Here is an 18,874-nt window from a genome sequence, read left to right as displayed (position 1 = left end):
ACATGTCAAAATCCTTAGAATTCTGCATTATTGTCAAATTGCCCTCCAAAGAACATTATTCTAATTTATATTCCTATCCACAGCTTTGGATATTCTTTGTATTGAACTTTTTATCTTCAGATTTGAAAAACAATGATTGAGGCTATTAAAGATAACTGTCTTAAAGATGTGTTTCATTCAGAAGTACCAAAGAATTTCCACAGTCAGTTTAATTTGGTTTTGAATTTGGATATGGCAGTGGGAACATGATTTTTGTGTTATTTAGTTAATGACTTCTCTTAAAAATAAAAATAATACATGTTCATTGTAGCATCATATATAAATATGAAAAATGTAAAGAAATCAAAATCATTTATAACCCAACCATGGATAACAACTATTCATAGTTTGAAATATTTTCTTTAAATCTTTTATAATGCATTTTTTTTAGTATTTTATTTTAAAAGTAGTGATCAGAGTGTACATACAGTTTTATTTTCTGCTTTCTCATTGAACATATGAGCATTTTCTAGTATTTTTAAATGCTTTTTTTTTTTTTTTTTTTTTCGTATCAGTGTAGTTTTCCATCAAATAGTTCCTAAATTCTAGGGCATTTTCTGATTGTTTCCTCCCCATAAATTCTGAAGAAGAATTAATAAGCAGAAGATAGGCACATTTAAAAACTTTTGACATCTACTACCAGCTTCCCCTGTAGGGTATAAAGGAGCAATTATATACAACTCAAGAATTATACTCACGTCTGTTACACTAGGTACATAAGAGTGACTTTTCTTGAGAAATTAAAGGCCTAAGTAATAATGTTTTAAACAGCAAAAATTTACAAGAAATAAATGTTTAAAAATTTAGCTATATGAATGATATTCTGATTATAATTTTGCTTATCTTTATAGAGTAATCTGAGTTAAGAAAATGTCAATAACTTTATTTCTTATTGAATAAATAAGGTAATTTCAGCCTCCACACATTTATGTGTGTAATACATATCCTCATTTTTCATTTCTACCTTCCATTCCTAAAATGGTTTCACCCAGTATATCAGTCTGCTGGGGCTACCATAACAAAATACCACCAACTAGGTAGCTTAATGTATTTTCTCATAGTTCCAGAGGCTAGAGGTCTGGGATCAAAGGGCTAGCAGGTTTCATTTCTCCTAAGGCCTCTGTCTTTGGCTTTCAGAGTACCACCTTCCTGTGATGTTGGCACATGGCCTTTTTTCTGTGCATGTGAATCCCTGATGTATCCCCTTCTTCCTGTAAGAACATCAGTCATATTGCTAGGACCCACCTCATTTAACCTTAGTTTACTCTTTAAAGGCCCTATCTCCACATTCAGTCACTTTCTGAGGTACCCTGGGGATTAGGACTTAAACACACGAATTTATGGTCGGGGGGTGCACCCAGTTCAGGACATAGCATCTAGATAACCTTTATCAGTAGTGTATCTTGCTAATCATTTGGAGAACAGTTAATCCATCAGTAAGTTGTTTTTCTTTTTTTCTTTTTTTCAGGGTGAATCTTCTAATGGCTCAAATGATAGAGGAATGAAATCACTAGTAAATAAAATGACTGTTGCTTTGAAGACAAAATCCGTTAATGTCAGGGAAAAAGTTATCAGTTTTATTGAGAATACATCAACTCCTGTGGACCGGTGAGTTGCTTATACAGTATGAATTTGTGATGAGTAATTAAAACTATAGAAAAGTATCTTAACAGTAAATGTTAGTTGAATAGAATGTGTTCTAGAAAAGGATCGCAAATTACATTTTTTATTAGATGATTCCAGTTTTCGTTGTCATCACAGAGATGTTCTTTATTGCTATAAAATATTACTATAAAGATTACTCTCTCTTCTCACACTGCTCAGAATAGGAGGCAAGTAATAATTCTGCCCCTTCACGCCATTCATTAGAAAAAAATTATTCCAATGCTATTATGTACATGACACTTCATATAGCAGCTACTTCCCACATGTCAAATGGTTGGGAATCATCTGCTAAGTGCAGTAATCTCATAGCAGGAATCTGTTTCTCTGCTTCAGGAATTTAAAACCTAGAAAATTTGGTCATACTAAATCAAGTAGAAACCCGTTTTTGTAAAGTTTAAGAATTCAGATCTTCATAGAATTTTGTTCACAGCATGTGTGACCCCTATTTTCCCAATTACAAATGAAGTATCCAGCTAACAAATTATAAGTTTAAGAACGTCTGTTATATTGTTTCTTACTGGAACTGTGAGGGCACAGTATGTTTTTTTTTCCTCCACATGTTGGTCTCATTGATCTTCCTTGTTCTTAGAGTTCAAAGCTAACCTAATAATCCGAGCGTGAAATTTGTTTCTAAGCAAGCCTGATCTTGGAAATGTATTATAGTATTTAATTTCACTCTCATGTCTTACTTGCAGCATCCTAGGAAAGTTGAAGTATTTGATTTTAAGAACTGAATATAAGGCATTTACTATTTTTCACTTTATTAAATAAAGTACATATGCATACAGAGATTTTTTTCCCATTTAGTAAATAGCAAAGAAAATATAGATTATTTTCACTAATCCAAAAAAATTGTACCTTGTCTACAATGGACACCTGATAATGTTAAAGTGTTTTATCAAGGCTGAAAGGTTTTTTTTCCTCATTAAAATTATGTCTGCTTTCAAAAGCCTTATTTTAAAATTACTTTTAGTTAGTGCATTCTCAATTAGGGTACTATTATTGGTACATTTTGTAGCATGAACACTTAAAATTCATTTTAAAATGAACTAGTGATAATTCTAAGTTGAAAAGACTATTTTATCTTCGTTAAAGAATCACTTGAAACTGGCTTTTCTTCATTTTTCTTTGTACTTGGGATGATCAAAACATTCTTTTTTAATATACCCTCTGGGTTAGAAAAACTGATTATACTATATTTTTGTTTTAAAGCTTTTGCATTTTTAATAATCATATTGTTCTGTCCTCTGCCTCAATTTGCTATAGAATGTCTTTCAATCTTCCTTGGCCAGACAGAACATGTACCGAGCGGTAAGCCAATGAGTAGAGCAGCTTTACTGGACCATCCTTTTCCTTTAGCATGCCTCATGCTGTCTATAAGCCTCATGTTGTCTTGGCTAAAATTTCATGCAGCTGTTTCAAGTGCTAAACTTTTCTCATTCTGCTTTTAGGAGTGTGTGATGCTGATATGTTTTCCTTTTGGTTTTTTGCTCGATCATTTTAATTTTTTTCCTTGCCTTCTTTATATCTCCCATTCCTCATATGAAAATCAAGTACATTCAAACCCAACAACTTCATAAAATCTGCAGTTTTTATTCTGAGACAGAGGAAGGTGAAACAAAGAAAATATGTAGTCTCAGAGTTAGGAGGGTATTAGCTTTGGAGATCATTTACTTCTGTCTTGTGCTCTAACAGTAGGGAAAATTATAGCATCTGAAAAAAGGCACAGTTTGTGGTTCAAATTTTTTTAAATTTCATGTACACTATGTAGTTTTATATTATTGCTAGGTTTTTCTTAATAAGATGTATGTAAGTTGGTGAGTTAACATTATATAAATTGGTGTCAACAAACTATAGTTCTAGGGTTCTACCTTTGCTTTTTCTTGATAGAAATTAGGCCATGGTGGACATGTTAAAATATAATCCATCTCTTCTCTGACCACAATAAAACGGAGTACTTGTCATTAGATTCCATAGGTTTAAAGTTTAGAAATCTACTGGATCTTCAATTAGGATAAACAAAAGAACATTATACTGTATGGCTTTACAGTTTTTATACTCATGATTTTTCTGCAATTTGAATTTGAATATCAATTATAGCAATCCCTATGAACATTAAAAAGAAATTCTAATCATACTTTGAATGTAAGTTAAGCTTTGGAATAATGGAGTTGACTTTTTTAGCAGGTCATTTCAATATTTTCAGTGAGTTAGAAGTAGCATTTTTAACAATAGTTTACTTTCAACTTACGGATAAGAATTTTTACTCTCTGTGAATGCCAATGCCAATTACAGAGCTTCTATTATAATTTTATAATTTTAAAGGAGATTGCTTCTTTTAAATTATAATCTATTTGTGAATCATCTTTCTGTTTTCTCTTGTTACAGGACCATTGAATTAGTCTAATTTTAACTCCCAAGTTTTATCGCAAATAATTTTTTAAACATTCAAATTATCTTCTCTAGTCCACAGGCAGATATATCCATTTTGAAAATAGAGTTTATTGAAAAGTTAGAATAAATTGGGTTGGTTTTTGAGGTCAGTAAATCAGGTTAAAATCTACTCAAACTCTTGTAGATTTTGTTGCTGCTAAAAAAGCATAGATATACTGCTTTTTAAAAAGAGTCCAGCTTTTTTTCTTGGATGTCACTTATATTCTGGTTCAAGCATTTACTGTAAACATTATCTTTGTTACTTTCTGTGTTATAGCAGTTTATACTTCAATATCAGGAGAGCACCAATAACTTAATCTCATACAATTTTATAATCTAGACGGCACTAAAGTATTGTTACCCAAAGCTATATTATCTTTGCCTTTTGTAAGAAAGCTGAATCTGAGTTTCATAGGTATTTGAATTATTTCTTTCATTTTCTTTAATGAGCATAGTTTGATAATTTATAGGATAATTTTACATTAGATATGCTTTAACATAAAAATCAAATGATTTTATAACTTAAACTGTAAGCAGTGTATTGATTAATCTAACTTATAATTCTGTTATATACTCAACTCTCATTGGTTTTCTGTTGAGGAATGTTGTTTTGGGAGAAATAAAGATTTAAGCGTATTTTAACAAAATTAGGTCTTGATTTTTATTGATGATATGTATTAAGAAATCATTTAAAATACAGATTTGATCTCTGTCTTCTGGAAAAATTGAATTCTAAGACTAAGACACATAACTTGATTTTTTTCCACATTGAACTCTCGATACATGACAAGGAAAAAAAAGCCACAGTTTTCCTTCATCATAGATTATCTTAGCTGAACCTTATTCTACAAATAATACAATACTCTTTCTCCAGAAACATGTGGTATTTTGTCAAAATATTGTAAGTTTACTTATTGGTTTATTTGAGGTTACCTGAAAAGTAATGAGGTATTGATTTTTATATTAAAAAAGAGAGAGGTCATACTTCCTGCAGAACTTACTAAGTTTGAGTTTACATGTTTATGTTTCTGTCACTTGAAAGTGAAAGGCAAATTCATTTTCATGGTTTATTTATGTAAAAGAAGTAGCATCTTAGTTTCTGTTAAAACAAAAGCAACAGTAATGAAAAAAAAAATGGGAGGAAAAACCTTAAGACATTTGTACCCATATGAGAATTAGGCATTCCTACTGGAATTTGAATATTTGGTTTCGTAAACTGTTTTGTCTAACAAACATGTATGTAGCACTTTCTGTATGCCAGGCATTGTTCTAAGAGCTTTACCAAATATTAACTGATTTAATTTTTTTATTAATTTATTTTTGGCTGCGTTGGGTCTTCGTCGCTGCGCAGGCTTTCTCTAGTGGCGTGGAGCGGGGGCTACTCTTCATTGCAGTGGCTTCTCTTTTTGCGGAGCACGGGCTCTAGGCTCGTGGACTTCAGTAGTTGTGGCTCGCGGGCTCTAGAGCGCAGGCTCAGTAGTTGTGGCACATGGGCTTAGTTGCTCCGCGGCATGTGGCATCTTCCTGGACCAGGGCTTGAACCCGTGTCTCCTGCATTGGCAGGCAGATTCTTAACCACTGTGCCACCAGGGAAGTCCTAACTGATTTAATTTTCACAGTAACCAAGAAGGGTAGATATTGTTACCACCATTTTACAGATAAGGACACAGAAGCACAGAGAGGTTAAGGAACTTCACAATGCATTGGTTTTATATGAACATTAAAATTGTTTAAAATTTAATTTTTACAGATTTGAAAACATTCCGCATACCCAAGACCTTATGCCACTTTTGCTAACAATTTCCTTATCTTGTTTCAATTTCCTTAACATAGCTCTCCTGAAACTGGGTGGTACATGGTGGGCACACAGAACATTTGTATTTTGTTTTAATATTCAAACGGTACTTGGTGAAAATCTTTGGTAACTTAAGTGATGATTTCCCTCCTAAAATTCTTTGAATATAGGCATGTGAGCAGCAGTGACAGAGTGGGAAAGCCTTACCGTGGTGTAAAGCCTGTTTTCAGCATTGGGGATGAAGAAGAATACGACACAGGTATAGCAATACACTTATTTATAGACTGCTTTCTTCAAGCACCAGGAGCGATTATAGAGATAATTCTGGGAATAGCTGAACAACTGCTTAAAAAAAAAAAAAAAAGACACAATGAGATTCTGTAGAGGAGATTGGAGAGTCTGTGGTTTTTCTATTAAGAGTTTGGTTTTAGACATCTTAAATTATGCCATAAAAATGCTGAGTAGGCGGTTGATTATAGGAGTCTTTAGTTGAGGAGAGAAGTCTAAGCTGGTGATAATCTGGGAATTATCAGTGTATAAATAGTATTTAAATCCATGGGATTGGATTTAAATCCCCCTGATCCACCCACGTAGGAGATTGAGGGCTGTGGGGCCTAAGTTTGGGGAATTCCAAAATTGAGACATCTGAAAAGAGCCTTTTGAAACTGGAGGCAGTAGCCTAAAGGGCCACAAGATGGGGATATTATGCCAGGGAAGTTTGTCATCCTCTGTGATTGTTTTTCTTTATATTTAAAAAAATAATTTATTACTTTGGTTCATAATCTCACTGCCCAGATTACCCTGCTTAAGTAATCATAATTAATATTAATGTGTATTGAGTTAGAAAAAATATATAAAATATGTATGGTATGTAAAGTATATGTTGTATGTAAAAGTACAAAATAAGAAAAAAATACTCCCAAATCTCATCCTGCTTTTTCCACTTAGTAATATATGTTTCATATTTTCCACCTCAGCCTGTATACCTTCACAATTCTCTTTCTATTATACAAACGTACCATAATTAAATCATTCTGTTCTCTTTATATTATATAAACGTACCATAATTAAATCATTCTTCTCTCAATTGACACTGGTAGTTTTCCAGTTTTATTTCTGTTTCAAATAGCAATGGCTATCTTTATGCATATATCTAGGTTAACTTTTGCAAGTATATCCAGAGGGTAAATTCTTAACAGTAAGATTGCCAGATTAGAGGGGCTCACATTTGACATTTTAATGGATATTACAGAGTCAACTTCCTGAAAACTGCATTGAGGTAAATGTAATTTTCTATGTGTTATTTCTTTTTTTTGAAGCAAATACACAGAATTTTTATTTTCTCCTACACAAAATTTTTATGTTCCTGTATATAAAATCTAAAAATATACTTCTTCTTTTATTTTATATTATAGTAAAATAATCAGTACATTGCATTTTATTTCTATATAGATTTTTCCCCAACACCTTCTCTAGCTATTCTTAATCTTCTGTTTCATGCACTTCTGTGTGCTATTTGTAATTGTTTCCTTTTCTCCTTTTTCCTCCCCCTCTTTTGCCATTTTCCTGTTACCTGTCAGTCTCTATCTCTCTCTAAATATTTGTTATTCCATTAACAAAGGGAAGAGGGAAATGGATGAATAAATGATGGTATATTTCACATATCATACATGTATATATACACATATATATTTACACTCTGGAAAATTGCACAGTAATGAAAAATAAGAAAACTAGAGCTATGTGTGTCAACATGGATAAATTTTACAATGTTGGGAGTTGGGTAGCAGTTGCAGAAGAATACAATTGAACAGTATACTATTTATATAAATTTTACTTAAAATGCAAAACACTACTGTATATTATTTAAGAATATTCATGTTGGGTTAAAAGTAAAGATGAGACACCAAATTCACATAGTCACTGTTTCTTAGTGGGGAAGAAAGGGGGATGTGGGATGTGACTGGGCAGAAATCCATGAGCGCTTCACTTTTTTATTTAAGCTAGAAGTGAATAGATATGTGAGATTTCATTTTTTTATTATGTCTTTTTATATTTTGATTTCTTAAAAAGCAAAGAGAAGAATATCTACGATTATTAACTCTAGGGAGTGTAATTCCCCTTTGTTAAATTAGAAAAACAAAATAACTAGAATGTCTTATATTTCTCTCACAAAAAATCCCACTAAATAGATTTTTACTTATCTATCCCAGCATGGATTTTTTTGTTGTTGTTATTTTCCTTAAAATCAGAAACCAGCAACTCTGCAGATGAAGTGCAATCTATAAAAATATTGAATCACTATGTTGTACACCTAAAATTAATATAATTTTGTAAATCTACTATACTTCAATTAAAAAAAAAAAAGAAACCAGCAAGAGAAAAAGAACTCTGCCATCTTTGCCCTCAAGATAGGTGCTAATATTATTATTGGACAATTCTGCCATCTCTCTACAGACTAGTCATAGATTAGAGTTATGTTATATAAATAAAAAAAGTTGAAATTCCTCATAGTTTAATATTTTAAAAGTATATTCTCAATATTTTCACTTGATTTTCGTACCATATAGAGTTATGTTTCATAATAATGCTTTTATAGTAGTACCAGTGGCATAAGGAAATATAGTAGCTGGGTTAGAATTGATTTTTTTTTTTCCAACATGTGTGTTTAAAATACTACTGAAATTTTTTTCAGGCTATTAAAAAATGTATCATTTTTAAAGTTGGTGATACCCACTTTTAACATCTTATAATTCTTTATAGATGAAATTGACAGTTCTTCAATGTCAGATGATGATAGAAAAGAGGTTGTAAACATTCAGACTTGGATAAACAAGCCAGACGTCAAGCATCATTTTCCTTGTAAAGAAGTGAAAGAAAGTGGACACATATTTCCTAGGTACTTTTTAAAATACCTTCTTCAGAAGTAAAATTGAATTTAGGGAAGTAATGATATAAAAGGTAGCTGCAGAAGAAATTTTATGTATCCAAGTACAATAAGATATAATTTCCCGGGGATTTCCCTGGCGGTCCAGTGGTTAAGACTCTGAGCTCCCACTGCAGGGGGCATGGGTTCAATCCCTGATCAGGGAACTAAGATCCCACATGCCGTGCAGTGCAGCAAAAAAAAAAAAAAACACACAATGAGATATAATTTCCCTCTGTCAACTTGTATTATATGTCTTGATTAAAAAAAAATATTTCTTATGTAATTTTTTTTATTTTGAAAAATTTAAACAGAAAAGTTGAAGAAATAGTACATTGAATATCTTTATAAGCCTCTCTGACTCACCAGGTTTTAACTTTTTTTCACACTACCCCATCTCTCTCTTTATGTTTGTATATACATACACACATACACATACACTTTCTTTTTGTCAAACCATTCAGAAGAAGCTTACAGATATGACACTTCACCCCTAAATGCTTCAGCATAAATCTCCAAAGAATATGAACAGTCTCCTCCACAACTCCAGTACCACTATCACATCTTTAAAAACTTTAAAATTAATGAACATCATTCAACATACAGAACACACTCAAATTTTTCAGTGTCTCTAAAGTATCTTTTATCATCTTTGTTTTTTTTCTTCCTGGTCCAGGATCCGGTCCTGTTTCACACATTGCATTTGCCTGTTATCTCTCTTTAGTCTCACCCAGTGTAGAACAATACTGCTTCCCTCACCATACTTCCCCCTTTTCTTCATGATGAATGAATCCTTTTTGAGTCTAGGCCAACTGTTCTGCAGAATGTCCCACATTCTGGATATCTGATGTTTGTCCTGTTGTATTTCATAAAAGTGTGCGAGTATTATCACTATACTAAAAGTGAGCTGAGACACAAAGCAGGGTGTGTATATTAATAATTCTATCCCTATTTTGCCTTTAGGATCCAGTTACAGAATATTATTAAATATGTAAGGCAGCCCAGGTATTGCTTAGTGGTCTTTGACATAAAGTATATGTTATGGTATGTTGAATGAGGATAGTTTACTGTTAAAAGTCTGAAAGGTAGTATATTCCAAATACCATATAGAATAGATTCTAAACATTTATTATTTTAATTTCTAATTGTATTGTAGTTTTTATTATATTAAATATAACTTTTGCTCTTAAACAGTTACAGGATTATCTGTTAATAAAACATTAATTTTGCATACAACTAAAGGAAAATTAAAAGCTGTTACTAGGTAGCTTATTTGTTTATAGACGATCCTTTGCCTTCACTTTTTAACTCAAAAGTAATTTCATCTGGAGTTGAACATTTTTTATAATTGGGGCTGTTGAAGTAATAGCTGTTTTAAATGACATTTCTTTAAATTCTTTTTGTTTTTTTAATGCTTTTGTCCCTCTGAAGTCATCTGTTGGTTACTGCAACACATATGTACTGTTTAAGGGAGATTCTTTCACGGAAAGGATTGGCTTATATACAGTCTCGACAAGCACTGAATTCTGTGGTTAAAATAACATCCAAAAAAAAACATCCTGAGCTAATTACCTTCAAGTATGGAAACAGCAGCACTTCAGGAATAGAAATCTTGGCAATCGAAAGGTAAGATTTTCTTAGGATGATGTTATCTGAATTACTGAATTAGTTCATTATTAAACACGGTTTGTTTCTCTATTTTGGGGAATGGGTGGTGGAACAGGATACTTGAACCATTTTTTTTTTTGGTGGGGGGCGGGTACGCGGGCCTCTCACTGCTGTGGCCTCTCCCGTTGCGGAGCACAGGCTCCGGACGCGCAGGCTCAGCGGCTATGGCTCACGGGCTCAGCCACTCCGCGGCATGTGGGTTCCTCCCAGACCGGGGCACGAACCCGTGTCCCCTGCATCGGCAGGTGGACTCTCAACCACTGCGCCACCAGGGAAGCCCTTGCGGCTCACGGGCTCAGCCACTCCGCGGCATGTGGGTTCCTCCCAGACCGGGGCACGAACCCGTGTCCCCTGCATCGGCAGGTGGACTCTCAACCACTGCGCCACCAGGGAAGCCCTTGAACCATTTTTATTAGTATTCTCACTATCTTTTTTCTTACAAATTTGTAGTAATATATGGTTTAGCCATTAGCACATGATTTCATTAAGTGCAGTAGCTAATTTCACAAACTTTTTGACAGAAGGGTCTTTAGGAATAATCTACACCAGTGCTACACTAAACGCTGGTTTGCAATTAAATAAGGAGCTTTTATTTTCCTTCATCAAAAAATTCTTGTTTTAAAAACGTATCAACGAAGTAAGCAGTGTGCTGTATGATGTAGTTAATTTACAGTCTGGTACAAGTTCTTCCTTATCTCATTGTGGACCAGTGACAAACAGTTCATGGACCGGCACAAGGGCCATAGACCACACTGCTATCTAAGCTAAACCATCTTTAATCTTACAGGTAAAAATGTGAAGCCCAGAGGGGTTGAATGACTTCCAGATCTTCACACTTGTGTTAGAACCAAATATAGCCCTCCTGACTCCTGATCTCTAGTTCATTCCACCTTGCTCTACGCAATATGAAAAATCACCTTGCTTTTGCATTTAGATTTTCTTTCTTTCAAAATAACTCTTTTGAGTATATGTTGAAATAAGTGATGGGGAGTACATAGGAGGGCATCTGTGCTTGATTTGTAGGTTACTTCCCCATTGGAAGTGATATCTAAGTTGAGTCCTGAACAGAAGGCTCTATATTAATATATATATTTTTCCCCCATAGGTATTTGATTCCAAATGCAGGAGATGCTACCAAAGCCATAAAACAACAGATCATGAAAGTTTTGGATGCTTTGGAAAGTTAATATAAAAGAAAATTATTTCAAAAGAAATTAAGGCAACCAAGAGAAATATGGACATATTTTCCTGTCTGAATACTAACCGGAGACTTTCATTTGCTTTTGGGGGTGCTTGAATAGCAAGTCTAAGAAGGTGTAAATTATTATAATCAATCTCTGGAAAGTTAAATTTTTAAAAAATTTTCTTTTGCATTTTTGGTTTTGTAAAATGATTTCTCATAAAGGTCAGTTACTAAATGACTTTGAAGTAACTGACCCTGTGCCCTTATGAACTAAGGGTGCAGAATGCAGTTCTGTTTTGAAGAGCTGTTTTAAGGGAACATGCATCAGTTTAGATTTAAAAACAACCATACACATATATATTTGCAGTGTCTTCACTGAAAATTAGAGATAGAATTCGTTGAAGAGACCCCTTTAATTGCTACATTTAGGTTTACCCACTGAGCAGTATCAGAAACTAAAAAGTATTACATAGATTAATAATTAGCTTGCTGTTTCTGTTCTTAAAAAGAGTGAAATCTTTTCTAATGCAATGGATGAAGATTCCAGCCAACTCAGATGCAGACCAGCTAGTGAAATGTTGAAACATCAGTTTCTAAGTCATCTTTGCACCATTAGCTAATAGTTTGAACACTTAGTGCTTCAGATACTAAACTTCACCCTAATTGTCTCTAAGGAGCAGTTAAAAGCATTATAATACGTAGGTAGGCATGTTAAGATTAAAATTAACACTTGGGAGACTGACTTGTATCTTTAAAAATGTCATTGGTCTTTATTACAAGAGGAATATTTGATTTAGAATGTTTCAAAACAGGTGTTGAGTACACATGGATTTATCCTCAGTGAGATTATGTCTGTGACCACACTATTATCCACCTAAAGAAAAGCCAGATAATCAGAGAGCTGTCTAAACTAGTTTTTATCATCACTTTCTGAAATTTCTTTCTCTTCTTTGGTTTTTGTTCTCTTACTAAAGTTCCAGTGGTTTGAAATGATTTTTAGTCTCTTAATATGACATACAAAACTGAAAAGTGGTCTGCTTTATTTTGCAGCTTTCTCAGTTTAATTAATTGAGGCTCTTATTAGACACATTTGGTGAAAGAAATCCAGAAACACGTTTGGGGCCATGGAATGACTGCTTATAAAATCTGTTTGGGAAGTAGCAAATCCTCACAACCTGCTATGTCCTAAAATGTAATGGATTGTCTCTAAGGGGTTGATAGGAGAAATATTTAGATGTATTCTGTTTACAGCCAGTTATTTTAATTTACTTAATGGAAATCAAGTGAAAAAAAGGCAACATAGTTCAAGATATTTTATTCTAATATCTAAATAGTAAAGTTTGAGTGGTTGAAGACATTTGCATGAAATTGCACCTGGTGCAATACTTGATATTTATAACTCTCCCCACAACTGTTGTACTGCATTTTTTCCCTTCTTTTGGTGCCGCTTTTAGAAATGTCTTGAAGTCTCATTTTTTGCCCATTTCAACCATGGGACTTCTTTCATAATATTAGTGTAAAGTTATTTGTGTTACTCTTTATAAATTACAGTTGTAAATAAATCAGTACAGTTTGCTCAAAACTTTGTTCTTAAGGACAGTGTGTCTCTCCCTCTCTCTTTCTCCCTTTCCCCCCATTTGTAAATCTCTATGGATACAATAAAGTTAGGAAATTGAGGGCTATCCTTTCAGTGGAATTTAAATGTTCAGATTTTAGGTTTGAAAGTATTAGATTCCTATTTCTGTTCTTCTAGATGGGGAGGAGGAAAGAGGTAGTTTAAAACTAATTACATTACATTCTACATGTAGTAAATTCCTCCCTTGAACTACTCATCTGAACTTCAGTTTTCTCATCTGAAATAGCCCAGTTATTAGTCATGAATATCAAATGAAAAGACATTTTGTTGATTGTATTAGGCACTTATGTAGCTTATCCTCCCTTCACTGTCCCGATAACCAGAGAACTAGAATTCACCCTGGGATATCCACCTCTCGTGGACCCTTAAGGATTGCAGGGGTTGCAGCATTATGAGGTTGGTATTTTCTGTATTTTCAAGATGAGAAAAACAAGGCTCAAAGAAATTGAGTGAAAAGAAAAAGTACCCCATGTCTCTCCCTAATCCCTGGGAATTATTATTGCTTATTAAGGTGTAAAATTAATCCCCTATGTAATATTTGATGTCACTTGTCCACCATTAATAAAACATGTTTTCTAGTAGAGATGATATATTTTTACTGATATATACTCAACCATTTTGCCACTGGTATGTTTCATACAGGACCATTAAAACTCCTTAGCATGATATTCTAACATACTAAACTAACTTCCATAGGTTGACAGTTCTATTTAAAATTTGACAGTTTGACTTGGGGGAGACCCAACTTCATAGGTTGAATGTGTGATGAAAGTAATATCTCAACTTTACCATTAACATCTTGAACTTAAAAAACTTTATTGAAATATAATCCACATACTATAAAGTTTACCTTTTTGAAAAGTCTACAATTCAGTGGTTTTTAGTATATTCACAGTTGCTCAACCATCACCACTGTTAAATTCCAGGACATTTCATCACCCCAAAAAGAAACCCCACACACATTAGCGGTCACTCCCCTCTTCCCCACTCCCTCCTGCCTTTAGTAACCGCTAATTTACTTTCTGTCGCTATGGATTTGCCTATTCTGGACATTTTATGATAAAAGAAATCATTCAATAAGTGGCTTTTGTGTCTGGTTTCTTTCACCTAGCCTGATGTTTTCAAGCTTCATCCATGTTGTAGCATCTGTCAGAATTTCATTTCTTTTCATGGCTGAATAATATTCCATTGTATGGAATATCACTTTTATATTCATTTATTAATTGATGGACATTTGAATTGCTTCTACTTTTTGGCTATTAAGAATAATACTGCTTTGAATATTCACATACAAGTTTTTGTGTTGACATGTTTTCAATTATCTTGGGTATCTATGAGTTACTCTGTCATATGTTAAATTCTACATTTAACTTTTGAGGAACTTCCAAACTATTTCCCAGAGGAGCTTGACCATTTTACATTCCATCTGGCAGTCTATGAGTGCTCCAGTTTCTCTCCTTCCTTGCTTTTTTTGCCTTCCTGTGTTTTTTGTTATAGCCATCCTAGGGCGTGAGGTGGTATCTCGTGGTTTTCATTTACATTTCCCTAATGACTAATGGTGGTTGAGTTTCCTGTGTTTATTGGCTATTTGTATAACTTCTTGGGAGAACTGTTGATTTGGATTCCTTGCCTATTTTTAAATTGGGTTATTTGTCTTTATTGTTGAGTTGTAAGTGTTCTTTACATATTCTGGGTACACATCTCTTGTCAGATACATTTTCTCCCATTCTCTGGGTTCTCTTTTCACATTCTTGATGGTGTCCTTTGAACCATAAAAGTTTTTAGTTTTGGTGACATCCAGTTTCTTTATTTTTCTTTTTGTCACTTGGTGCTTTGGGTATCATATCTAAGTAATCAGTTGTCTAATCAGAGGTAATGAAGATTTACTCCTATGTTTTCTTCTCTAAGCTTTATAGTTTTAATTCTTTTAATTAGGTCACTGATCCATCTGAGTAATTTTTGATTATGAATATGAGGTAGGGGTCCAACTTGTTCTTTTGCATGTGGATATCCTGTTGTCCCAGCATTATCTGTTGAAAAAATTATTTTTTTTTTCACATTGAATAGTCTGGGACCCTTGTTGAAAACCAGTAGACCATAACTGTGAGGTTCTATTTCTGTACTCATTCCTATTGGCATTGGTCTATAAATATATTCTTATGACGGGAACACATTGTCTTGATTACTATAGCTTTGTAGTAACTTTTGAAATTGGGAAGTGTGAGTCCTCCAACTTTGATCTTTTTCAAGATTATTTCTTAGTTTCTCATTATTCTTAGCCCTTTGCATTTCCATATGAATTTTTAGATTAGCTTATCAGTTTCTGAAAAAAAAAGTAGCTGGGATTTTGATAGGTATTGTATTGAATCTGTAAATCAATTTGGGAATTATTGGCATTTTAACAATACTGCCTTCTAATCTATGAACATAGGATGTCTTTAATTTATTTAGGTCTTCTTTAATTTCTTTCAATGATGTTTTATAGTTTTTCAGTGTACAAGTCTTAAACTTCTTTTATTAAATACATTCCTAAGTATTTTATTCTTTTTGATGCTATTGTAAATGGAAGTTTTCTGAATTTCATTTTCAGATTGTTCATGGCTAATGTGGAGAAATATAATTGATTTTTGTTAATAGATCTTGTATTTTCCAATTTTGCTGAATTTTGTATTCGTTCTAACAGTATTTTGTGGATTCATTAGGATTTTCTCCATTTAGGGTCCTATCATCTATGAACAGAGATAGTTTTACTTTTTTCTTTCCAATCTGGCTGCCTTTTTGTTTCCTTTTTTACATAATGGCCCTCGCTAAAGCTTCCAGTGCAATGTTGAATAGAAGTGATAAAAGTGGACATTCTTGTCTTGTCCTGATCTTAGAGGGAAAGCATCTAGAATTTCACCATTAAGTGTGAATCCCCCATAGATGGCCTTTATCAGACTGAGGAAGTTGTGTTTCCTAGTCTATTGAGTGTTTGTATTAGTCAGCTCAGGCTGCCATAACAAAATACCCCATAGACTGGGTGGCCTGAACAACAAATTTATTTTCTCACAGTTATGAAGCTGAAGTCCGAGATCAGGGTACCAGCATGGTTAGGTTCTAGAGAGTTCTCTTCCTGACTTGGAGATGGGCACCTTCTCACTGTGTCTTTGTTTGTCTTTTCCTCTGTGCTCTCAAAGAGAGCTCTCTTGCTCTTTCTTCTTCCTACAAGAACACTAATCCCATGATGAGGGCCCCATCCTCATGATTTCATCTAAGCCTAATTACCTTCCCAAGGCCCTGTCTCCAAATCACCCTAGTGATTAGGGTTTCATCGTATGAATTGTAGGGGTACACAAACATTGCCTGTGACAGTATTTTTTATCATGAACAGTGTTGGATTTTTGTCAAAAGTTGTTTGCATCTGTGGAGATAGTCATGTGGCTTTTCTCCTTTATTAAAGGTTTATTCCATTAATTGGTTTTCATATGTTAAACCAACCTTCTATTCCTGGGGTAAATCCCAGGTGGTCATAGTGTGATCCTCACAACAGTCTTAGGCTATGTATGATATTATCCCCATATTATGGATGAAGAAATAAAGGCACAAAGAGGATAACTATTTCTAAGATATATAGCAAATAAGTGTTAGAGCCAGGATTTAAAACCAGACCATCCAATTCCAGAGTTCATGCTCATGAATGATAGGCTATGACTGACTTCTTTGCTGGGGTCTGGAAACAGTAGGCCAGAGCTAGGGGCCTCTATCAGGTCACTGCTCACTTTTCTCTCTTCAAGTCACCAGCTTCACTCCATAGGTACCTTTCTAGTTCATGTAGGTATTTTAAGTTGCTATCCCTATGCTGCTAATAACTTGCCCAAAGTTACATGGCCTTCCAGTGACGAAGCAAAGTTTTGAACTCTGGTCTTCTGATTTGTAGACAATTGCATCAGAAATTTAGAAGCAGTTATACATACATTTACATACACACACCACCCCTCTCCTTCAGCTCACCCTGTGCAAAGCTCTAAACCCAATATGATAATTCCCAAGTTTGAGTCTTTTGTTTTTTGTAGTAACAAACATTCTTCTAGGATCTCATCCACTCTTAAAGTTTCTGCTCTTTTTCTGGTGCAGATGATTCCAATTCTTCCTCCTGATTTTCAGTCTTTCATCTCTCTTAGTCATTTGTATACCTACCTCACCCCCCAAATTGAACTCATGTTCCCCCAGACTAACTTCCCTAATACTACGAAGGACTGACTGGAGGATAAGATGCTGGTGGAAAGGAGACCAGTTATGAGTTGCCTGTAGTAGTCTCCCCAAAATGAGGAAGACCTTGCTGTGGATGGTGGTCGCGGGGACAGAAAAAGGGGCAGAAATCAAGGGGTGCTTCAGGAGAGTAAGAAGCGCCCTGTCGCTAGCCAGAGGTTGGGGGTAAGACTTGAAAGACACAGAAGTGACTTAGATTTTTGGGAGGAGGGGATGGGGAGCAGAGAGAACTGGAAAACAGTATAAAGGGTGATGCCTGTGAGTGAAAGAGGAAAGCGGGGATGAGCTCTTTTAGAGGGGATAAATTTAGTTTCGACAGTTGAGTTCGAACTGGTATCAAGACATGTAAATAGAGATGGCTGGAGATGCTGGAATAGCTCCTCTGGAGTAAAAATGGAAATCTGATCAGTACCAGCCTGGACATCTACATTAAAGCGGTGAGACATGGTTGGCAACAGCAGAATTTTAGCTAGGTTTTAGAGATCCACCTAGTGTAGTGATTTTACTCTTTGGCTGCTTTTCAAATATATGATGAAAGGGAATATGGAAACAACGCAGGCAGAGCTGCTGCGGTTGAAGGGGCAGGGAGTGGAGTGGTGGAAGGGCTGCACAAACTCAGCTCACCTGCCTCTCTCCTTCTGACTCTAAATCCTTTTGTATTACACATGATGACAAGGTCCTGAGAGTGAGGTGATTTGCCCTAGGTATTAACATAAAATAAGTGGCAGAGCCAGAACTGGAACCCAGCATCTAGCTTTTCTATTATGCCCAGAAAGTTCTAAGGGAAAGCTCAAAAACAGTTTTCATTTTTATTACTTTCCTCTTCTCTAGAATCCAGGTTGGCAGTTTCCCTGCATGGGATGTAAGGAACACAGCACCCACCGGCTCTTGGGCTTGATGGTCTTCTGGTTCTCCTGCCTCTTGGATGGCTCTTTCCCAGGCTTCACAGGCCCCTCTTCTGCCTGTGCCTTTCACAGTCCACTTGAGTGTTCTCATTCGCATTCAGAGCTCCATCTTGGTCTAAACTTCTGATGACTCCTAAATCAGTCTCCAGGCTGGGCATCTGAGCTTGAGGCTTATGTCCAACCGCCTACTGGGCATCTCTACCTGGATGTTCCAATAACATGTCCAGCCGTGTTTGGAACCATTGTTGGATACAACTTTATGCCAATAAACTTCCAAGTCTAAATGAAGGGTGACTTTTTTTTTTTTTTTTTTTACAGATTGTAAGAGGCTAATATTGAATAAGGAACCTCAAAAGGCTATAAGTATAGCAGAATT

General features: G+C 34.7%; 1 protein-coding gene across 2 annotated transcripts in view; it reads left to right on the top strand.

Moving 5' to 3' along the window:
* Positions 1 to 14,408, top strand: part of TBC1D23 (TBC1 domain family member 23) — a 65,523-nt gene extending 51,115 nt beyond the window's left edge. Inside the window, exons 14-19 of one of the 2 annotated variants that reach the window (XM_007129014.4) lie at positions 1,508 to 1,647; positions 2,971 to 3,015; positions 6,103 to 6,191; positions 8,696 to 8,831; positions 10,290 to 10,484; positions 11,632 to 14,406. In XM_007129014.4, coding sequence (XP_007129076.1) covers positions 1,508 to 1,647; positions 2,971 to 3,015; positions 6,103 to 6,191; positions 8,696 to 8,831; positions 10,290 to 10,484; positions 11,632 to 11,713 — 687 coding nt within the window. In that variant the 3' untranslated portion in view covers positions 11,714 to 14,406. Of the gene's footprint in view, positions 1 to 1,507; positions 1,648 to 2,970; positions 3,016 to 6,102; positions 6,192 to 8,695; positions 8,832 to 10,289; positions 10,485 to 11,631 lie in introns of both variants that reach the window. The other variant, XM_055085896.1, reaches the window with a different exon arrangement.
* The last annotated feature ends 4,466 nt before the right edge of the window (positions 14,409 to 18,874 follow it).

Source organism: Physeter macrocephalus, chromosome 1 (assembly GCF_002837175.3).
Source record: "Physeter macrocephalus isolate SW-GA chromosome 1, ASM283717v5, whole genome shotgun sequence".
In the NCBI taxonomy this organism is placed as follows: Eukaryota; Metazoa; Chordata; class Mammalia; order Artiodactyla; family Physeteridae; genus Physeter; species Physeter macrocephalus.
This window is presented reverse-complemented; position numbering and strand designations above follow the sequence as displayed.